Below are 24,581 nucleotides of genomic sequence, written 5' to 3'. Positions count from 1 at the left end.
TTGTTTAAAGCTATTCAGTACTGTTATTATATGGGATAGTGTTCTGTTTAATTAAGAAAAACCTTTTCAAAGTGAAGTATAATAGTCCAAAAGCTCTGAGAGGTGGGTTAGACAGCAATCATACAGCATAGGAACAAACTCCGGAGTGCTTTGGGATGAAGGTCTCAAGTTTCTGGTGTCCTTCTTAAAAATAATTTCTTATTATGAGATCCTAAGAGCAATGTTTATATTTTTTTACCTTGTTACAACTTTAACTCAGTGGCCTCTTCTAACACAAGGAGCCATCACAATGATAGAAAATGTGTAGAAATAAAAAAAAAATGGTAAGGGTCATAAAAATAAATGTTTGGAGAGCCACGTGTGATCATGGGGCCACACATTTCAGATCACTGGTTTAGCTGTGAGAATGTGTCACAAGTTCAGTACAGCACAGCCATCTCAGAGTAGAGACAGATATATGAAAATGAAGAATAAAAAGAATGAGATGATGTAGTTTACTAAATCATAATCTCCATAAATGTCAGATGAACCCAATGGGACTTCTCTTACTCCGACTGAAATCCGTGGGGAAAAATTGCCGTGGATTTCATTGAAATCAGGACTGGGTCAAGTAATAGTTTTTATGCTGAAGTATCAGAAGCTATTCCTTAAAATATAGGAACAAGTAAGGGAATGGTCCTATGTATAACAAGTCACACATTTAGAAAAGTCAAGGGAAATTACTGGCGGAGGACAAGTGATTCTTCAAATTGGATTTCAGAGCTTGCAAGGTTTTAATTAATGCCAGAAAAGTGTAACTGGGGGTTTACTACCATCAATATTAAAATAAGAGGCCAAATTCAGCCCCCAATCAATCTACTAAGAGAGGGGCTCACATTAATTCTTTAAAAAGGAGAGTTTCTGGGGACTGTATTGAGATTAGACCCAGCTCCCTCACTCCATGCTGATATTTACCTCTGGCAGGAATTTGTGAAAGACATGGGGTAGCCAGGTAAGGAGTCTAATTGCTAAAGTGCATGGATCACACCATCTGATCCAAGGTCTTCACTACAAAAATGTGTTCTAAACTCTAGTTAGGTAACTTCAGTTAATATCCTAGTTAAGACAAGTTTGTAGTTTTCACATCAGTTAATAGGTAGAGTTAAAGACTGGGGGAGCTAAGAACACAACTTTTTTGTGAAGACAAGGCCTAGACTGTTTTTTCAGAGCTCCAGCTCTTTAGAATTTGTAGACTGTGAACTCTGCAAAGTAGAAGGGAGCAGGACACAAAAGTTTGGCTCCATGGCTCCTCTGCCAGCTATGGATTTCAGGAATGTGTCAATTCAGAGCTCATGCCCTGAATTTGCTTGTAGTGATCAGTTACTTATGCTACATGTTTTAGAATCAAAGATGATTGAAAATAGTGTAATTTTTCAGCATTATTCAATGTGTGAGTTGATACTGTCTGATTTACCTACATAAATTCAGAGAACAAAAGTCATGAGGCAGAAAATGCCCCCAAAGTTTTAGCTCTACAAATTGCATCTTGTTGGAATGTTAACACTTACAATAGTAAAGATCACTGTCAATTTAGCCAATCAAATAATAGTAGTATTCCTTCTTAGCAAGGCTATTTTTTGCCTTTAGTGACTAGTTTTAGATGGTATGTGTCCCTATTCTTTAATAGTGCTTTCTGATTTTTCCTTGATACAGAATAGCAATTATTTGTTCATTTAAGATATTAACACTTTAATATATAGAAGTAAGAGCCTGGTGTTTAATTCTGCAGAGAGAAGACAAACTTGGCTCTAATTTATGTATGCGGCCAGAGTGCACAGTCACTAAAGGGGCAGAAGTGGTCCTGGGATGCAGTATGGTGATAAGAGAGGAGTTGTCCCAAGTTCTAGTGATCCTGCAGTAGAGTGCACTTGAATTACTCTTTCCTCAGTAAAGTTTAAATAGCTGGCCAATTTTTGGAGACCAACTTGTGGCAAGGCCTTGTGGGAAAACAGGGTTCAAAGTTGAGCATAAAAACAGCTCCCTTTTCACCATGTGGGGAGAACCCGAGGGAAAAGTTTGTAGGGAGAATTTGTCTGGAGCAGTAAGTGTAGAGGATGGAGAAAGAGTATGGGGCTCTCTCAAACCCACAGTTGCAGGCTTCTTCCATTTGTAACTGTATTTCATAAATATTTGTGTGCATGTGAATGCATGCAAGCCTTTCACTCTGTCATGCTTTGTACAATAGGACTGCACATTACTGGGGAAAATCAGTTCTGGCTTCAGTATATAAACAAGGATATTCCTGATTTCAGGGACACGCTAGAGTCACACTAGAATCATGTTGAACTCTGATTAAGCATAGCACACAGAATTTATCTGCAATTAAAAACTACTTGAAGCTCCATTTGTCACACAGATTGCCTTAAGATTGGGCCCTCGGTAGGCAATTTGTTGCTGGAAATAGTCCTTCACAGACATATTGGTTGATATCAGTTAACCTGCCACAGACTTGTTAACTAAAAGTGGCTACTTGGCAAGTAGAATCTTTTAAAAAAATTATCCTATCCGATCATTTTAATGAAAGAGTTATTTCATGCCATCAACAGATTTTCTACAACCATCACTTTACAGCTTGATCGAAGGCCCGAAAAGCTAGTGAAATTATATTAAATAAATACAGAAAGATTACCACTCTATGTTGTGCTCTCATAATAATGCTATGACAAAAACTCATACTTCAACACATTTCAAGAAAATAAGGTGTACATTTTCAAAGCAATATAGAAGTGATTCATAAATACATGATTCTTCTCTGCATGGATACCTTCCACATGATGCTTTGAAATTCACCCCACACAGAGCAAGTATTTGCAAGGTACATGCTAGATCTTTTCTTGCATGACTTTCTGTAAAAACATTTAGATCTCCTCTAGAGATTTTATACAAGATTTGACGCATACCGTAGGATGATGGGCTAAACTAATCCTGCACTGGGCAACAGAAGGTTAATGCTCAGGTGGCCCTAACCAGCTGCACCTGTGGGAGATGTCAGAATTGGAGGGAGGAGCTTAAAGGGAGAAACCCAGATCATTTAGAGGCAAACCAGCAAGGAGAGGCAATCTCCAGTCCATAGCTTCTGGAGCAAGGCCTCGCTAAAGTAGGGTTGATAGGTGTCCGGTCAGAACCGTGTGGCGGTGCAGTGGGGCAGGCAGGAAGCAACTGGCATGTCCCTCCGGCTCCTAGGTGGAGGGGCGGTCACAGGGTATCCACACACTGCCCCTGTCCTGAGCGCGGCCAATGGGAGCTGTGGGGGTGGCGCCTGTGGGCAGGGGCAGCATGCAGAGTCCCATGGCCGTCCCTCCACCTAGGAGCTGGTCAGCACCTCCCAGAGCCCACACATTGAACCCTCTCCCATGCCCCAATCTCTTGCCTTAGCCCGGAGTCCCCTCCCACACCCTGAACACCTCATTTCTGGCTCCACCCCAGAGCCCTCACCCCCAGACCAGAGCCTGTACCCCTCCCACACGCCACTCCCCTGCCTCAGCCCAGAGCATCCTCCCACACTCCAAACCCATCGGCCCCACCCCAAATCCTGCACCCCCAGCCAGAACCCTTCCCCTCTTACACTCCAATCCCTTGCCCCAGCCCAGGTGCTGTTCTGACTTATGCACTTGTCCCCACCCCACTCCTGACATGTCATCCTTCCCACCGTTCTTTCCCTACAATTAGGTGAGATGGGAGTGGCTGGTCCAGATATGGCTTTATGGCAACAAGGAGTTCCCCCTCCATGAAAGGATTTCTCCACTGTCCAGTTGCAGCCAGATTCCACCTATTTGCACTGACTAAGCAGCACAAAAAGGCTGGTGTTTAATGCAGAATCTGGTCCCCAGACATCACAACACAAGCCCATCTCTAATTACAGTAATGAAAATAGCTTTGGTATTATGTCCTTTGTCGTAAGCAATATTGCAATGTAAACTGATTCCAGAATGGCTTCTAAATAATATGAATGCTAGATGACCATGAAAACTTCTGTGCTTCTCAATAATTGTGCAATTTCTTCTAATTGAGGATACACTGTGGCAAAAATATTCTCAGACTGCAAAGCTTAGATAGCTAGGAGAAAGCACAGAGAGAAATGCTGTCAAAGGTCAAATTCTGAGGTGTTTTCTGCCACTGTGCCAGGCAAGAAATTCACACAACTTACCTTCCGAAGTGGCAGATGTCAGGAAAGCTCACCCATGTGCTCTGCTGCCAGGATACCAAGAGGAAGTGGAGGGCTCCAACAGCACTAAGGTTAAGAGGTTGTATGTAAAATCATGATGATGTCTCTTGATAATGCCCACCCAAAAGATCTGAGTCACTTTTATATCAAAATTCCTACCTCTCCGTATTTGTATTTTTTAAAAAAATGCAAAGGCTGGTCCTGATAAAGGCAAAATGATGGACTTCAGTGAGAGTTTCTATCAGCATCAGGACTATAGCATGCAAGGCACAATGAGTAATGTGTTAGACAGATTTTACTTTAAGAGTGGAGATGTAGAGGGAAAAATAGATCTGGTAAATGGATAACTCCTATGGCTCTTCTCACACTCGAGTCACAACCATGTTTAAAAATTGTTGGTTGCTGGCAGGGCTATAATACAGCTTTCCTGGAAATAGGTTGATTGCCTGCACATCTTCTGATGATTAGCACCAATGTGTAAAATAACTGTTCAGTTCTGAACAGATAATTAGGGATAATGTGTATGTCATTAACCTGTTGGCTTTCTTTTTGAATGAGTCTGTGTCTCAATATGCTACCATTCTGTCTTTTCTTCTCCAAGCTATACTTCTCAAGGTGTAAATGATCTGTCAGACTCTCATGAGCAGAAGAACCAGGAGTTCTGGCATATGACTCTCATGACTGAGCAACACAAACAGGAGGAGGGAAAGCCTAAATTTGTCTCCAAGGATGGAAACAGCTGAGTTGGAGTTCTCCCCTGCACTGCTTCCACCTAATATTTTTTTAATCTCCACCCTACCCTGCTGTACTTTTGTACTCCCAGAGTGCTCAAAGTGGGAAGGAGAAAGGGTGGAAACTCTTCTAATGTTGTTTGGTAGCATGAAGTGGGAGGGGGGGCAGGACAGTGCAGAGTCTATGATAAGTTAGGAATGAGCACACCTAAAAAGGTCTTCTCAGAATTGTAGATAACTTGTTCTCTTCTGTTTTGCTAAAATTTGAAAGCTCCTCATATTTCATACCTCGGTGCTCTGCACCATGTGCCTCTTACTCATATGAATCAGTAAAGAATAAAAAATAACTTCAGAAATACCGATACTCCTCCCTTTTTGGGGAAAAAAGTATAACAGCTCAGCTCCTGCTTACTTTGAATATTGTGCTCCCTGGTTATGGTGCAAAACAAGACCTTCAGGGGCTTTAGCCTGCCTGCCTATGAAATGTATCCCCCACATGAGGGAACTGACCAGGTCTGGGACCTGCCACAACCAGCAGATAGCTGTCTGCACCGAATACATTCAGCATCCATCCAGCTGTAAGGTCTGAGGCAGTCTTTTGAACAGGAAGCAGCTGAGTTCTCCAGACTGAAATAGGAGACCATGTGCAAGACAGGACAGCTTGTGAGGGACAGGATTTGAAAGGACAGAATCATCCTTACTTTTTTGTTACTCCCTGTACCTAGCAAAGACAGGTGATCCACTCCCACACTGTTGCATTTCTTGATGCCCAGGAACACTGCACATGCAATCTGCAGTGCTGGTCTACAGTTACCACACATCTGTCTCTGAAGCTTCCTTCTTGACTACCTGCAGCCCCACTGCTTGAAGGGACTTCGAATGCAGCCTTCTTGGGATACACAGAGTCTGCAAGAGCCACCAACATAGAACAAAAGTGAGTGGCTAAAGCCAAAATCTCACCTTCAGAGTTACTGACAGAGCCCGAGCTATTTACCTGGTAACAAGTCTGCTCATTAGCAGCATTACACTACAGACATGAAGAGCCTACATGTTTCAGAGCCGTTACTGTGGGCAAGGGATTTGGCATAGAAAAGAATGGGGGGAAAGGAGAGGCAAGAGAATAGGAATGAAAATGTCTGTTTCTCCAATACTTGTAGTTCCTAAACCAGGACTAACTCATGGATGATGACCTCAATGGATGGTCCTCACAAATAAGAACATGATTTCCCAAACTAGATTAATGGTGCAGGCCTATAGGAGAACAAATTCTACTAAGCCTGATGTTCCATGTTTGGAATTTAAGGAGAAAATTAGTTAATTAAACTTGTGTGTGTCACACAGTAAATGAGGGGGATGGGAGCAGAGAGAAAACAAAGGAGAAATGAGGGAAACAATGTGGGTGGTAAGAAGAAGAAAAACTACAGGTGAAAACTGAGGGAGCAAGGACAAAAGGTGTGAATGAGATCAAAGCAGAGAAGAGGTTTAAAGGTTCTATAAAAATAGGATGGGAAAAATACTTACACATCTGGCACAAAGATCACAGAATAAAAATGGAGGGGGAAAGGAGAACAAAGAGAAGTGGCATCTTTCTATTGTAAGTTTTCCACATACATACATACTCAGTGAGATTTATAATAGTGAATTAAGAGCGGTTTGTAATCCATAGTATTGAGGCACTATTGTCCCCAATACCGTATACGACAAGCGGTGCACTCAAGACTGAGAATGGAGCAGAGCTGTCCTGCCCAGCAGAAAGAAAATGCCAAACTATTCCTGTCTCGCCAAACAGGACTGCTCCTCTCTATTCATGGCTGCGCTTCGTTGCCCTGTATGCAGTTGTTTACCATTACTGGGCAAACTAAAAGATAAGATCAAGGCAACAAAGGTATCTTTTAAAAAGTTACTTTCCTCCTGTACCCCATCTCCCACCCCCTGACAAACATAAATGGCTTCAAACTAAACAGAGACTGTATTGACCACCATGGCTTAGAAGCTCCTTCTAGCAGTGAGCAAGGGTAAGGTGTCCACACTGAGAGGTTTTTTTTAAAAATCAGCAGCTTTAGATATCCTTGACCATGGGATACAATATTTTTGACCTGGATGTGGGATCTTGCAGGGTGGATAGTAGCTCTTCTGCTCCTTATCAGAGAGGTTGAAGAGTGTAGGGCTAGTCAATTCATGTACTTCCCAAAAGCATGGGTCCTGCTGGGTTAAGTCTTATCACTCTTCCTATGCATTGGCCACAAGAGACTAGGGACTGCCTAGTCCTCATGATGCTTAGTTCTATGTCCCTTTTCTCCAGCCTAATTATTCTCCCAAGTATGACAAGGGTAGAGTTCTGGATAGAGTAGAGTAGAGTTCTGCTCTACTCCACGCTGATTAGGCCTCAACTGGAGTATTGTGTCCAGGTCTGGGCGCCACATTTCAGGAAAGACGTGGACAAATTGGAGAAAGTCCAGAGAAGAGCAACAAAAATGATTAAAGGTCTAGAAAACATGCCCTATGAGGGAAGATTGAAAAAATTGGTTTTGTTTAGTCTGGAAAAGAGAAGACTGAAAGGGGACCTGATAAGTTTTCAAGTACATAAAAGGTTTTTACAAAGAGGAGGGAGAAAAATTGTTCTTCCTTCTTAACCTCTGAGGAAAGGCAAGAAGCAATGGGCTTAAATTGCAGCAAGGGGGGTTTAGATTGGGCATTAGGAAAAACTTCCTAACTGTCAGGGTGATTAAGCTCTGGAATAAATTGCCTAGGAAGGTTGTAGAATCTCCATCATTGGAGATTTTTAAGAGCAGGTTAGGCAAACACTTGTCAGGAATGGTCTGATAATACTTGTCCTGTTATGGGTGCAGGGGACTGGACTAGATGACCTCTCGAGGTCCCTTCCAGTCCTATGATTCTATGGAAAGCAAACAGTCTTGCTCCGTCCCAGTGAGACAGAAGGGTTGCTTATTGGCAGAAGGAAGCACTGGGATGAATATCCAAAGCTGGGTTTTGCATCTTCTCTTGAGGCTTTATACCCAAATTGTTTACAGCCTGGATTATGAAGTCCCAGCAGAGGTTAACAAGTATGTTTTATCATCTTCAGCTGGCCAAAGAGGCTGCTACTAGCCCTCCATAATGTGGAACTTGCATTGGTCATCCAGGTAGAACTGGTCAGAAAATGGGGGGGGGGGTTCCCCATGGAAAATTTTGACTTTTTATTGAAAAATAAAAATTTTCAGCTGAATGAAAATTTTGGTGTTTGGACAGAAACTACAAAGTTTTCAGTTTTCTGATGAAAGGTCAAAATTTTCTATAAAAAGCAGATACTCTTAGCAAAACAAAAAAAGTGTACCTAAAACCCCAATTTTTCATCAAGAACCAGTTTTGACAGAAAAATGTTGATCAGCCATACACTCAGGCCTTTGTCAGCCCAAAGCTAGACATTTCATATATAGTCTTCTGAGCACTCCCTTTGAAGCCTGCCCACTGGTGCAGAGTGCAGCTGCCTCCTTTCTGAGTAGGGCCAGCCATTGCAAGCATACATCTTCACTCAAATCTTCTGGGTTGATTCTGGGTGAAATCAAAGATATTGGTGATAAATATTATAGGCTTAAATGGGAGCCCATTATCAGAAGGACTGCCTCTAATGTTATATCTTGTTGTGGCCAGTAAAATAATCTAGCATTTTCTGTCAGTTCCTGGGATAAAGGTCTCTGGGACCGGAGAATAGAACTTTCTCAGTTGAGAGTCCCTGCCTCTGAAATTTCACTCCTTTTGGTGGGGGGTCTGCCAGAGCCCACCAAATTCTACTGAACTTGAGAGCACCATGCAAGAAGTGAATTTGGTTTACTTTCTGTTTTTTGCCTTTGGCTCTTTTGGTACCACAAATGACAATATTTTTGCTAAAATTTCTGTAGGCAGCAACATTGGTTTTGCAGTGGAATCAGTGACAGGTAGTTTATAACTGCCTAGCATCCTGCATCAGTGACAGGAGTTCTATAGATCAATAAAACAAATAACAAACTTTAGGAAGTAATGCAAGCTCCCTGCATTAAGCCTGCTCTGCTCTGGTATTCACTCAAATCTGGTGGGATAGAGATACTCCTACTTGCTTTTGCTGATCATCAGTCAAAGAGTCCTACCCTTTCAGAATGACGGAGATGGTGATGGATTGCTGAGTATGTGAGCAGGCCTTCCTGAATGTGACAAGACCAATAAGTGGAGACTGGTTGGGGAGGAATTTAGAATTAGAAAGAAGTTGGTTAAATTATTGTTTCTAAGCAGACTTTTCACCTTCTACCTGAACAGAGATTTTCTGTTGCCTCTGTCTCTTCACACTATATCTAGGCTAATTTCTGAGGTTATTTCTATCAGGGCAAAGTGATATGCCTCAATAATGTGGGTCAATATCAGTGGCGATAGATGGAGCATGCAGTATCTTTTACCTAAGAGGAGAAGCATACCAGAAGAAAAGTTTACTTTCACAGGGTCTTTCAATTATCTTTTATCTTTCAATTATCAATACTTCTATCTATCCAGATGAAACCAGATGGAATGGAAGTGCCCAGGTAACTGAGAGACAAGGTGGGTGAGGTAATATCTTTTATTGGTTCAATAAAATATTGAACCAATAAAAGATATTACCTCACCCACCTTGTCTCTGTAGTATCCTGGGAACAACACGGCTACAACTACACTGGGTAACTGAGAGTTTACTATATTTACTATTAATAAATATAGGGAACATCACAGACAAACAGATACCTTGTAGTCTGGTTAAGTAGCTTACTAAGAGATGGTGAATGGTTGGTCTTCGGTACAGAACAACTCATTATTCCCTGAGTGACTACTGCAGACACTGGGGTAGTTCAGAAAAATATATCCTTTATCTACTAATTACTACTGTAGGTAGCTGAGCAGTTCTCTTCCTGGACATGGCCCTCTTGCTAATGGAGGGTGTAAAAGTTCCTTTTATATTACAATATAGTAAAATATAATCCAACATGGTTTTATTTAGCATTTTTCATATAAGCGGTATCAAAATACACTTTCCATATCCGATAATACCCGTATAATACAATCTACATAACACAGTGCTATGTTTATGATTCTTGGCTCTTCTACAGCAAGTAACATTCCCCTGGATGCTCCAAATGGCAGGAGCTACAGAGGAGAAGGCTGTTGAACCGGCGCTGAGAGTGTATGGAGGAGCCAAAAAGAGGCCAGTGTTCGGTGGCGTTGGAACAACTTTTATAGTGGGGGTGCTGAAAGCCATTGAACAAAACTGTTAACCCTGTATATGATGGAACCCACTTCAAGCCAGGGGGTGCTACCAAATCCCCAGCACCCCTAGTTCCAGCCCCCGTGCCAGTGTTGGTCTAGAGGAGGGATTAGGATGGGCCACTAGTGAAACACAAAGTCCTGAGGTAATCTGAGCAACTGTATGACGGGTTTAAAAACAAGGAGGATAATTTTGAATTGGATCCTGAAATGAATGGAGAGCCATTGGAGTTGTTTGAAGATGAGATGTCATGCTTCTTTGTATAGCGAGAAGATGGACAGCAAGGTTCTGCACATGCTGTAGTCTGAAGATCTTGGAGAGGCCATGTAAACAGGAGTTACAACAGTCAAAGCTGGAGGAGATGATGTCATGAAGGATTTCAGCTTAAGAGGAATCAGGGAGGAGACTTAGGCAGGCAACATCATGGAGGTGGAAATAGGGAGATTTGTATATGTATGTCGTGGCCAGGACATGGGAAGCCTTCTCTAGGGGTCAGAGCAGGAGTCTGGAGCCAGGTCAAGTCAGATACCAGGAGATCAGAGTTTGAGAGATGCCCAAGGGCAGATCTACAGTCAGGTATCAGGAGACCAGAGTCAGGCAGTAGGAGCAGGTAGCCTAAGAAAACAGTCCTAAGCAGGGGAAACCCAGTTGTGAGGACAACTTCCTGTTCCTGTGCTTGGTTTAAATAGAAGCAGGGAACCATTCAGAACCCTCAGAGTTCCAGGAATCAGATCCCAGGATTGGAGTCCTCTGTCAGTTGAGCTTCTAGTTCTGGCAACTGTTAGCAAGTCACTGGGTGGCAGGTTGGAACTTACTGGCTAAGAGCCGTGTGGACTGGCGTTTAAGAGCAGCGGTCCCTGACAATGTAAGAACTGAAAGAGGAAATAGAAAGTTCAAGGTAAAATGATGAAGCTAAAATTGTAGACAGGACAGGCAAATGGAAGCAATGAGTTTAGGAGAAAATGATAGAAGAGATGGAGCTGTGAATGGAGATGTTCCTAATGCCAAAGAGAAGCACATCTTTCTTGAAGGTATTTAATGTATTATTTAATTATTTAGCTTTAAAGTACAAAAAGACGCCTGAGCAAAAGCTCTGTGCTGCCTGGCAACAATTAAACTCACAATCCACATACGCAAAACACCCAATATTGGAACTGGAATGAAAAAAATGAACATACCAGCCAATGGGGAGAATATATTCCATTCCTGCCCCTATAAAACCTGTGTCCTCAACTCTACTAAAAAATACCCCTATAGATGTTTTAAGTATTCTACTATACGGTATGGGCCTGATTTTTTTTGTAAATGTACAAAATATATTCCCTGCAACTCTACCCAAAACTCAAACTCTCAGCCATCCCCCCAAAGACCTATCATGATCATCTGAATTGGTTACAAAATGAAAAAAAAAATGCAAGAATTTTATCAACATTCTTTTCCTGTGTTCTTCACTGAATTTTGACAGTTTTTCATCAAAATGTAACCAGGTCTAAATATAGATATTTTAATTGCTTTTTATACAGTACGGTGCAACTTTTAAAAGTGTACATGCACAACTGCACATGGAAAATGTGTATGCAAATGCATGCCTAGTTTATGAGCACAATTACTGTGATTACCAATTTAAATGCATCTAGTGGGGGAGGGATAAAGGAGATTGAAATGTGGAGTGAGGAGCGGGAAGAGAAGATGGAAGGAGAGAAAGAGAGTGACCTAGGGAGGGAAGTAGACTGGAATAAGGGAAGAAGAAAAAAGATAAGAATAGGGGAGTGATTTCAGAAAATTATAAAACATTTTTATATGAATATTGTTTTGTTAAACACAGAATGTGGAGTGAACAGTCTTATGATAAATTGTTATCTCAACAGGTTCATCTGCTGGGAGATAACTGCATAGATTGTTACTGTAGCCAATCAAATTTCAGTTTGCTAAGCAAATGGCTTGGATGTACAATATGTACAACATCTCAGAGACATACTCTGCACTAGTTGCACAAACAAGTTAGATACACAAATACATGCCATATACATTAGACCCACAATAATTTCAACTCTTGCCTTAGAACTGGAAGCTGCAGCTGGTAATGAATGCCGTTCCCTATGAGTGAGCAGCTGTGAATACTTGATAATACCTATGCTCAGGTTTCTGCACTCTTTCTGGGTGCAATCCAGGTTGTTGATTATGATTAAGGCTGGTTGTTTGTCAGGCTCTCATGGTTTGTTACTGATTCTTTGATCGATTTTTGTAGTTTTTAAACAAAAGTTGTGGCTACTAAGTAGCTCCCTACTGGGCTGCATTAGCTTTTATTTGTTTTTTTGTTTTTAGAAAAATTAAGTATGTAGCCCTTATGGTTGTGAAGATAATCTTGCAAATGTGAACCATGTGTAACCAATGCAGTGCTCTCATCCCAAACATACCAACAAATAGTGCTTCTGCAAGATGTTCCTATTCTTTATGGTAAGATGTGTTTAAAAGTGAAAACTGCGTAACTAAGAAAAGTAAAAAATGTTTTATGTATGTAATGGTGATCCAGTGGGCTGTCCTCTGCCTTAAATATCTTTTGCATATAGTGGGAACCCTTTGTCTCAAAGCGTGATACCCACACCAGTCAGTGGAAAAACACTGGTATCCCAAGATGGAGTCCAGCACCAGGTGACCTGATCACATGTCCCTGTAGGGTCACAGCAGCCATAACTCAGAGGCTGTTTCTAGCGTCCTCAGAAAGCCACTCCCCACCTCCACCCCCACCCCCAGTGGGAGATAAGCTTCTTCTAAGGCCTATTATTTTCTCCTAATGGCTCATTAACCTGAATGGGCCCTTTCCAGCCAGCCATCTAGACTGAGTGTCTTTTACCTAGTGAGCGTTCCCCATGTGTAAACACATTTGTAATACAGATACATATTCAATATTCCTAACTTCAGATACAAAAATGATACATGTTTACAAATAGGATATTCAGTATATCATATTCAGTAAATCATAACGTTTCCAATGACACCTCACATGACTTATCTTGCATAAAATGAATTATGATTATGTCATAGTCACATCATAATAATATTACTGTGAAGAATATGGGGTGAAGTGTCACACCTCCCCCTTTAGATTACTGCCAGAGGGTTAGTCACTGGCTAATGCAAAGGCAGTGTGTCGAATGCCCTCTTTAGGGTTTGGTTATACAATTCCCAAATGTTACCAAACATTGTAGTGCCATCCACAGGTGTTTTTGCAAAGTTCTGCGTTTCTTTTCCCAGCTTGCCTGAAAACATTCTTGTGTGTAGCATTGTTAACATAATGCAGATATCAATATCTTTTAGAGTTTCCCCTTCCACACAGCAGACCAGGTTTGTTATGCTTTCTCTGCTGTGCCAAGCTCTAAGCCTGTTTACAGGTATTAGCTGAGAAGCAGTATCCATATAGGACTTCCTTGACACCACTCCTACCATGTTTAGAAGCTTTTTCCAAAAATTATGCATGTTACACATTTTTAAAGGATTTACCATCAGTACCAAATTCTTTTTCATAACCAACAAATTGCATATTATGAGACTTAACAGTACTAACAAATTAATGACAGGGAGGCGTTTCCAAGTATGTTCATCATACCACGCCTTCGGTTTAGACAGTCTGGATTGTTCAATACCCATTGTGTTTTTCAACCCCTTCCTGAATCATAATGTGTGTTCAGATACTGGTCTTTCTTTCCCTCTAGTGTGTTGTCCAGTATCCCCTTTAGTAAAGGTTCTCAGTCCATGTATGTTGTTGGGGTTTTGGAGAGGTAATGATTTAAGAGGCTCTAGCATGTTACAGGCCAACCCCCTCCAGGCCAGTGCTGTGCCCATGCAAAAAATCCACACACACACCCTCCTAGGGTTTCTTTGTAATTCTCACTCCAAGCATTGGGACTTTCCCCACCCCCTTCTTCTAGAGGGCTGTGGTCTTTCAGCAGCTTTTTCTTAGCTGCTTGGTGGATCTTATCTGCCTGGGAAATGGCTTCCTCCTCCCCTTTCTCAGGTGGATCATTAGCATTTTCACTGACTGTCAAGTCTTTAGTAGGATTCCCAGACAGACCCTTTAACAGCCAGAGCCACATTGAAAAAAATCATTTCCAAGTAACAATTGTGATGGGTTATGAAGTACTGCTGCCACAGTCAATTCAGCTTCTAAATCCTCAGTTTCCATGTGCACTTTAGCCAAAGCCACAAGGATTTTGTGATCTACTACTAACAAAAGCTCTGCCATCTGTCCTGGCAGTATGTCTTTTTCCTGAACAATTTTTCTCCTGACCATAGAAATTTCTGCACCTGTATCCCTCCACCCCAGGAGTTCTTGCGATTAATTTTGACAGCCTTTATGTGCTTCCTGCCTGGCCGGGAAGAGACTATTTTTACAAACCCTGTATGATAAGTGGCAATTGCCTGAGGTGCCTCTGTGCTCTGGGTAGCAGCATTCCCATGAGTTGCTTGCTGCCTGTTTGCTAGTACTACCCAGCAAAGGGCATTTATTCTTCAGGTGCTCAGCAGATTTACAGTGGTAGCACCTTCTGGGCTCTTCTGTTTTTACAGGAGATTTGGGACGAGGACTAGAGGAATGGACTTGGGGAGGTAAGCGTCCAGCCTCCCATCCATCCTCCTTCTTCTCAGAGGTAAAACGGGAACCCTGCTTCCCACCAGACTTAAACCCCTCTGCCTGTGATTTATTGCTAATAGATGCTTGGGTTTGTTCAAATTCATTAGCTAGAGTAGCAAGTTCATCAACAGTTTTCACCTTTTTATCCCATAAACACTGTTTTACATCATCACTACATATACTCAGGAAATGTTCCTGAGCAACAAGATCACACATTTCTTCAAAGATTGTAATACCTTTTCCCCTTACCCACTTATCCATCAAATCTCTCATCTGGTTTACATGTGCCACATTACTCATCTCAGCACCCTTCTTAAGTCTTCTAAATTTTACTCTGTATGCTTCAGGTGTAATCTGAAACTGTTTTAAAACCATTTCCTTGAGTTGGTGTTAATGAAACAAACTGGAGAGCAACTCCGGTGAGCTGCACACACCCATGTGGTGTTCCGAAACCTTGTCTCCAGAGCACATCTCCAAATTCCCACACTCACAACACATTCCTTTATGAGGGAGCATCTCCAAATCATATTTTTTCATAAATATATCCCTACAGGAGTCTGTTGAACAGGCAGTGAGGTCAACATTTGGAATCTGGCCTCTTGCCTGCCCTCCAGCAGCTCCTCCTCTCCTTTGCTGGCTTCCTCAGGCCTTTCTCTTCTTAGGCCTCTCAGTCTTGGCCACCCTGACCCCTGGAGGCATTGGCAAACTTTCTTTTCCTCCTGCCCCTGGTGGTGCACACAGAGTGGGTAGCAGGTTGGGGGAGGGGCGATGAAACCCAGAGTTGAGAGCTTGAGGGACACTGAGAGAGGGTCATGAAGGTCCCAGAAATGGGATGTTATGTGGCTAAAAGGATTTTATTGTGGGGCTCTAAACAGGGCCGGCTCCAGGCACCAGCTCAGCAAGCAGGTGCTTGGGGCGGCCAAGGGGAAGGGGCAGCACATCAGGCTCTTCGGCGACAAGTCCTTCAGTCCCTCGGAGGGAAGGACCTGCCGCCGAATTGCCACCGAAGAAGAAAGCGGTGCGGTGGAAGTGCCGCCAAAGTGCCGCCGATCGCGATTGCGGCTTTTTTTTTTCTTTTTCCGCTGCTTGGGGCGGCAAAAACCCTGGCGCCGGCCTGGCTCTAAATCACAGAGTGGGAGGAATAAAAGGAAGTAAGTGGGCTGAGAATCAATGTGTGAAAGAAATAGGTAGGGGAGTCCAGGGAAATGAGAGAGACAGAAATAGTAGTAAAATAATTTAAAGTGGGAAAATGGAAAGGAAGAGAAAGGAGTGAAATAAGATGATGAAAGGGAGAGTAAAGGGAGAATAAAGAAATGGAAGGAAAAGAGAAAAGGCAAAAATGATGCACTAAGACTGGGCATATTTATATTTATTTTTCTGTCTGACTTTTCCTCCTCCAGTCTCCCAACCCAGCTGGGCAGTGTTGCTGTTACTCTCACAGTTCATTTGCCCCTGCCTGCAGGGTGCCAGGTGTTCTCTATGGATTTCGGTCTGTGGTTTCTCAACACCTCTCAGTTGAGGCACTTACACAGAGCCCTAAATAAATCAGAGCTCATAACTTTAAGCACCCATGCTTGACAATTTTGGCCCTTTTTGTTTTGGGCTTTGTGCTCCTGAATTTTGTGCAACACTTTGACTACCATTGTGATAGGAGCTATATAAAAACTTATGATATAGATAGAGTGAGATTCATCATATAGGTCTTGATGGTAAGCCCTCTAGAGTTAATTGACTTCAACATGCTTTGGATGAGTTATATGGATGTGCATCTAGAGTAATAATAACTTCCATGGAGTTACTCCAGGTCTACACTGGTCTAGCTGAGAGAAAAATCTGGCCCTGTACCTTGGTGTTCTGATGGAGTTTTTTACTACTGTTTTGCTTGTTGTGACTTAGTGTAACAAGACAACCAAAATCTGATACTGTTAGGGGAAGCTTAAAGTATTTGATTCTCTTGACCGCTGCTGTGTTTTTGACACTGTGAGTGGATAATTTTTTAATGAAATAGTCATCTGTTTTTTATCCCCCTGCTCAGGGGGAAATTCTGAATATTTTGTGTAAAGAAAGGCTTCAAGGAGAAAACAGGGGTGTGTATGTGTTACCATTATTAATGCTTCTGTGAGAAATATAAAAGCTTGACAATTTAAATTCTGCTTGAATTTTGGAAAGTGATCTGCTAAGGCATTATTATTTCTATGTTTATGAATAACTTATTACTGTTCTAGATAATGATTCCTACCAATGAATGACTATTGCCACTTCTCCCTTTATTCTGCCTTGCCTTAAAATTTGTCATTTTCATTCCACGGAGTTCTGTATAAAACTGCAGCAATTGAATGTAATGCGGAAGAAACTTTGCTAATGTAATCAGGAAGAAACCTGAATACAAAACAAGTCTTTGTGAAAACATCTCATCCAGAATTTAATTATCACAGGAGAGTCATTTATAGATTGATTTACTTGACTTTTCCTCAGACTGTTGCTTTAATGTACTGAAGTAGACAAGATGATAGAGAAAAGTTGTCTGTTACAGTGATCATAAGGGTTTGTATTGGGGCTGGAGAAAGTAATTTGTGTATATAAAAGAAAAAAATCATGGAATTCTTTAAATACCTTCTGATGTGCTAATTTAAAAACAAATGTATTTGATGAGGAGCCCAGTAAACCTGTTAATCTGGTACATTAAAAAATATCTTTTCTTTATTAGTCGCCTGCACATAGCTATTCCAGCTATGACTCTGGTAAGAACGAGAGCATAGGCAGAGGTGCTGAAGATCTGTCTCTGAACCGAGGAGATGAGGACGAGGATGACCATGATGAACACGAAGATGCTGAGAAGGTTAATGAATCTGATGGGGTAGAAGCTGAGCGACTGAAAGCTTTTAATGTAAGTCCTGCAGCATTAACTGCCTTGCTTAACTTTACTAGTTTCCTTGTGTACTGTTATTTATGGGTAAGTTTGGCAATATTAGAGGCACATTAATTTACAAAAGGATCCTTTTTAAAGCACATTAAACTCTCACCAACAGACACCAGTTTCACTGTGTTTTATTTAGAACTATAAGGCAAAGTGCCATCTTTATCAGTGAGGAGAACTAAGATGTGTTTTGTGTATATGTGCATGTTCATCCAGTGGATAGAGGGGAGGGACTGCAGCTAGTTTATAGGAGGAGCATTCCAGTGGTCAGCTATTTTCTCTTGCTTTCCCACTGTATGTAATTATGCATGATAACACAAGCAATTGTTCAAACTAGGAAAATAGTAAATATGCAGTTCAATAAAACCAGGGAGCAATCATAACTTATTGTTAATAACAAAAGTTAAGTGCTGCCTATTTTCACAATCCATTGTGGTGTATCTCACAATTTCTATACACTATAGACTATTCTTTTCTTGTCTTTTTTATCAGCCCTGAAAAAAAAAAGTCCTTTAAAGAGTTGTTTGCTTAACATTTCTGGCTTCCCATTACATAGCTTCTTCAGCGCACAGAAAAAGTATCTTCCTATCAGTAATCAAGACTAGGAAGAGAAAGAGAGCAGCCCTCCAAACCCTTTTCCTCTGTCTCCCTCTTACCAACAGATGTTTGTCAGGCTGTTTGTAGATGAAAACTTGGACCGAATGGTCCCAATCTCTAAGCAGCCCAAAGAAAAGATCCAGGCTATCATTGACTCATGCAGGCGACAATTCCCTGAGTATCAAGAGCGTGCCAGAAAACGCATACGTACTTACCTCAAGTCCTGCAGGCGGATGAAAAGAAGTGGTTTTGAGATGGTGAGTTTTGATTTAAAACCCAGCCCTAGTTTCCATCAAAACCCCATATGTAAATCCATGGCACTATTTCGTTTTCATCTTAGTGTCTTTTTATTTGGTAATGTCAGGTCAGAGGTTTCTTTCCCCCCTCCCTTTTTCATCTTTCCTGAATTTATTCCCTTTGTTCACTGCTTTAAAAACATCTTGGGAGGATATAGTTCACAGGTCTGTGTGAATCCATAGAAAGTGAGGACTCAAGCAAGATGTGAGGAGAGAAACCAATGGGAAGAGTATCTCATTTATATATTTTTTTCCTTTCCAACACCGTTAGAGAGGCTATTAAGTTAGTGAAGTCTTGCACTGATGTGGAATTTCTTTGGAATTCTGCTAACTGTTTTTCGGGGAGATCCATGAAATCAGAAAATAGGATCCATCGGAGCACTACAGTATCCATAGTAATGGTCAGTGAAGGACAGATCATGAAAACTTAGAGACTGGAAAGATGAAAGACTTTTTTAAAAAAATCTGTAGTAAAACAAGTTTTTATGATAAGTGCATTGACAGTAGCTTTAAGTTTAAGGTGATTTGTTTGTACTTTTGGATTTATTTAGCAGTCAGTGAAAGTAGACCCTGCCTTCACTATCTTCTTTGAGTTGATATTCAGGTGTACAGATGGCATTCAATATTATTAAATCATCCCTGGCAAATTTTACAGTTCTGTCATTTTTTTCCCAGGGTTTATACCTCATTATTTATTCACAGGTTATGAATACTATGTTAGTGTATAACTGGCAGTATTTCTAGACCCTACACATCCTTGGCCTCTTGTGTTGCACAAAAACGGTAAGGAATAGCTCTCCTCACAGCTTATCAGTTAGTCAACTTCAGAATCATCAGAGAACTTTGATATTTTCACAAACCAGAAGAGACACTAGCAAATGAAATTGTAGCATGCTACATTTGATTTATTTCTCTCTCTCTCCTTTATATAAGATAAAATCACGTCATCATTACAAACATCATTTATTAATAAAGTGTATCATTTTTAAAGAATAAATCATTTGAAAACCCATCTACATATTAAAAAACTGGGTTCAACTTTAATTTTCTTTCTCTCTTTCTCTTTTCATAGCAGCCTGAATATAGTACTTGTGAAGTTCAGATGATGATTTTAAAATGTTAGTTGACAAGCTTAAAAACAAAGTACCACATTTGATTGTGGGGCAAGACCAGTATAGTATGAGATATAAAATGTAGAGTCAGAACCTTTAATCTTTTGTAAACTTTCATGATTCTAATTTACCATACAGCTTTATTGTCTGAGACACTGGGTTAATGCTGCTTTCAGCCAATGGAAACTTAGATAGAAAGAGAGAGAATAAAGGACATCTGTATAGATGTAAGTGCTAAAGACTGACAGATTGTGTGTCACGTTGTAGCCATCCAGAGTAGGAGATAGACAAAAAAAATTAAATATTTTCTTATAATACAGTAAGTAGCATCTTTTCACATCCATTCTCTTTGGCTGAAGATAATTCAGGAGTGTGAGATTGAGATATCACTGTGTCAAATATTACTTCATTACACTAGCACCCAAAATACATACTATACAGCTAACTGATGCTAATAAACGGTCTTCTTGTTTTGCTATTTGGCCAGATTGTGAACCCCTTACTCACACTGATGAGCAGTAACTCACATGAATGAGTCCTATTTAAGTCACTGGAGCTACTTGTGTGAGTAACTGCTCACCAATGTGAGTAAGGGGTTTACAATCTGGTCTATAACAATTAGGTTGATTTGATTTCAGTGGACTAGTCATGAGTATAATAATGATTACTCATGTGAGTACTTCTTTTCAGGTTCAGGTTTATATTCCTGTTCTTTTCAAAAATATCATGAGAATTATTATAAAGTAGGCAACTTTTATGGCACAAAAATCTCCCTACTTTGGAAGTGTTCGATTTAATCAGATCTTGTGGTGGTTTCAACCTACTTTAAAAAAGAATGTGCTTTGATGTGTTTCAATAGGGTGGGCAGGGCATTGCTGTCTGTGCCAGCAGTGACATCCCTGGTGGGTAAGAAGGGAAATATGCCAATGCTTCCCCTTCCTTAACTCTCTCAAACTGAAGCGTAAACCAAAAGCTTTTAGAAGAACTCAGTGGAAAATCTCCCATTGACTTCTGTGGACAATAGGTCTAGTCCTTGGGGCACTAGTGCCATGTGGCCTTCATGGCTTCATTTCAGATCATTCTGAAAGATAGAACCTATCAAGAAGATGTTATAAAAACATTCTAATTTTTAAATTAGCTTGCCAGTCTGTAACTCATATCAGAAAGCAGTTTTGAAAAATACTACATTGGACAGAGACACTTGGCTAGCTGATTATTTTAAATTTACTTTCCATTTCCCTGGGGAAAAGAATCATTTTGTCTGGATAACGACATTTGTGCAGGACTATCATGAAAAAGACATGTTGGTGTTGATTTGAATCAGGTGTTATGCTGAAATACAGCAAAACAGGATAATGGTATCCTCAGGACCTATAGCGCTACTGTCATTATATTAAATAGGATGTCAGATAATGATCTCCACAGGAGATGCCTTTTTACCCTACATGTATTTAATATAACTTATCTTTCATTTTGTTCAGGGCAAAAATACATTTTGAGCATGTAGTTTCAAGAGGAAACAGAATAATCTGATAATGTATGTGGCATATGACAATTCAGCAATACTTGTGGAATAGCACAGCTATCTACAGCTTGGTGCTATGGTGTTTAAGAGAAAATGTAAACACTAAGTTTAATTAGTGAAAGACTCTGTGTGGTAAAGAATATGAAGCATGCCTGAGGCTTGCTTCTGTCACTTATTTGCCATCTGTAATCCAAACAACACCTCTTACTGCATAACAGGCCAGTTGTAGCTCTGAGGCACTAGAAAAGGTTTGGTCTCATGAGTGTTCATGTTGCTAGCTAATGTGCTTCTCAGTATTAATATCCTGTTTTTAAAAGATTGCTTAAGTTACCCTATTTATACTTGTGACAGCTGACCATTGCATGGACCCCAAATCCATTTGCTTAGTTTCCTGTTAAAAATATTCAGCGAAAAGAGTTTTCCATGTCTGGAATCTTTTCGCCCTTTGATTATTTAGCTCTTAAATGTGCACCATCATTTTTGTTCTGACATAAACATATCCATTAAAAGGACATTGTCAAAGTATTTCTTGTCAATTGTAAAATCATATTTCTCCTCCCAGTCTCTTCGGTTTATAATAATCCATTGAAAGATTGAAACTAGATAATGTGTTTTCTTAATCTTACCATTTAATGAAGAAGGAAGTTGTTTAGTGGGACTGGAAATCGGGAGATCTGGGTTGTAGTCCTGGCTCTACCACTGAAGTACTCTATGATGTTAAGCAAGTCATTTAATTGCTTTCTCTTGGTTTTCCCTCCTGTAAAATGGGGCTAATAATACATACCTACTTCATGGGGGTGATCAAAAGGCTTAGTTATTTAATATATCTAAAGTTGCTTCAGGTCCTCCGATGGAAAGTACTCTATAAGTGGAATGGCCTCTTCGAACTGATCCATATGGCTACTACACTCTTCTCCTTCGAATCCTTTCTCAAGACTCACCTCTGCTTACATGTCTGTGGGAAACTGGCACCTGGGAAAGTCTACATAGAAGACCACTAGTGCTTCCTTATGTCTGTTTACATATTTATATTTCAGAAAAGAAACAAACCTATAGATGATCTGAAAACACATACTAGCCTAAGTAACTATGTGGTTTTGTTACTGTTACCCTTCTCCTTCCTCTCTTTTTCACCTATTGTTACTCTCACTTGCTGTGTCCAGACTTAACTTAGGCTCTCGTTCTGCAATGTGATATGTGTGGGTAGACCTTTCCACCCACATCCATCACTGTGCAAGATCAAGGTTGCAAGCTCTTTGAGGCAGAGATTGTGAAAAAAATACAGGAAAAAACAGCTCCCAGCACAATGAGGCCCTGATCCTGACTGAGACCAAATTAATAATATCAAAGGGCACATTATTATTTATTTATTACAAACTGCAAGTACAGGCTAATCATAAATGGCTTTCCCTATGTGAGCTCAAGAATGGATTTGACAGCAGGGACGAGGAAGAAAGGAGAGACAGAATGCCTGAACACGTTCTCCCAGTTAGGACCTTAACAGCGACCACCCCTGCACACCCCATCCCAGCACAACAACAAAAAACAGACAGCTTCCATTTTTTTCATCGTTCCATCTTTCACCACTCCCATCATTTGCCTTTTCAAAGCACACAATTCTTGTCTTGGTGAATGATAGGATTAAGGTAGTAAAAGGGCAACTCTGAGTAGTTCAGACAAGCCTGATAAATACAGCTTATTGAAAAATGGAAAAACAGTTTTGTGAAAATTTTTGACATTTTGAATTTTTTCCAGAATTTGAAACAAACTTTTTGGGGATAGTTGCAATTTTTTTTAATTGATTTCTTTAATTTTCAAATTTTCCCCTTTTTTCTCTTCCCCCTCCCTTTTCCCCCATAGTGCAATACAACTGATGATGATGATATAATGATCAGACTTGTTTTTTTATTTTCTTATTTTCTTTTTGCTACTTAAACCTTTCAAAACTTCTCCAACTTTTGAAAAGCTACTGAGTAACATAATTAGTTTCAAGTATCAGAGGGATAGCTGTGTTAGTCTGTATCCACAAAAACAATGTGAAGTCCGGTGACACCTTAAAGACTAACAGATTTATTTGGGCATAAGCTTTCGTGGGTAAAAAACCCACTTCTTCAGATGTGGGTTTCATTTAGTTTCATTTTTCCTCAGTAACCTTGCAAAAGTTGAAGAAGTTTTGAGAAGTTAGAATCATGCATGGAAAAATTTAAAAAAATGAAGAAACCCCAATACCTAGACATTATTTATTCTATTTTATTCAGTTACAAAAAGGGAGGCAGGGGGAAAAGCTGAAAAATCAAAATGTTGAAATTGCCAATTTCAATGAAGGTCTAGAATTTAAAACAAAACAAACAAACAAACAAACAAAGCTTTTTGCAACAGGGTTTTCATTTGGAAAAAGGTCATTTTTCACCAGAAAAAGGTTGGACTTAAAAGTTTTGATGAGCTATACAGAAAAGCTCAAAATGACATTAAATATACATATTTCTAGTTTTTCTTAGATTGTGGATCTGGTTTTATGTCAGACTCTTTGCTAAAATAGTATTTTATTAGCTGTATTGTCCTATTAGGACATATATGTGTAGTATAACATAGGGGGCACGGTTTAGTACATTTGCTTAAGACAAAGAGGAAATAAAAGTAAGGCAAACTCCATGTTTCCTGGCTCTTTGAAGTGTTGATGCCCAGCTGTTTACTGCCTGAAAGCCCAATCCATTTAAATCAATGATTTGGATCAGGCCATGAGGGAGGTGTGAATCCTAGCCATGTGAGGGGCTAGTCAAGTTGAGGGAGCTGATCCCCTGCATGTTGTACTCTTTGCACTAATTATCTGTTCTTGTCTAGGTGATGGCTCTTTGCCAAACCCCTCTGTCTCCTCTCCCCCCCCTTTCCCAACCACCGATATTGTTCATATATCTGCTTTCCATAAGATCATATGGAGATAATATGGAAGCCCAAAGCACTGATCCAAAGAGGTGCACCAGCAGACTAGGCCACCCAAATTGTGTATGTCATCAACGCCTCATTTATATCTAGAAGTGAGTGACAGGAGAAGACTACAGCTTGAGTGGTACAAACACTTAGGCTACGTCTATGCTATGAGTAAAGGATGTGACTCCCAACTCATGTGCACATACATGCACTAGCTCTCATCAAGCTAGCATGCTAACAATAGTAGTGTAGATATGGTAGTGTGGGCAGCGGCGAGCAGTGGCTCAAGCTAGCCATGTCAAGTGCAAATTGCCTGAACCCCTTTTGTAGGTACTCTGGGCGGCTAGACCATGCTGCCGATGCTGCTGCCGCCCACGT

General features: G+C 40.6%; 1 protein-coding gene across 3 annotated transcripts in view; it reads left to right on the top strand.

Moving 5' to 3' along the window:
- The window catches only part of NOL4 (nucleolar protein 4), a 244,731-nt gene that overhangs the window by 169,402 nt on the left and 50,748 nt on the right, over positions 1-24,581 (top strand). For 2 of the 3 annotated variants that reach the window (XM_026647338.1, XM_026647337.1), the window contains exon 7: positions 17,536-17,715. In XM_026647338.1, the coding sequence (XP_026503123.1) occupies positions 17,536-17,715 (180 nt within the window). Of the gene's footprint in view, positions 1-17,535; positions 17,716-18,407; positions 18,600-24,581 lie in introns of all 3 variants that reach the window. The other variant, XM_026647336.1, reaches the window with a different exon arrangement.

Source organism: Terrapene carolina, unplaced genomic scaffold, assembly GCF_002925995.2.
Source record: "Terrapene carolina triunguis isolate 2854851 unplaced genomic scaffold, T_m_triunguis-2.0 Scaffold58, whole genome shotgun sequence".
In the NCBI taxonomy this organism is placed as follows: Eukaryota; Metazoa; Chordata; order Testudines; family Emydidae; genus Terrapene; species Terrapene triunguis.
Note: the sequence above shows the minus strand (reverse complement) of the source record. Positions and strands in the feature narration are given on the sequence as shown.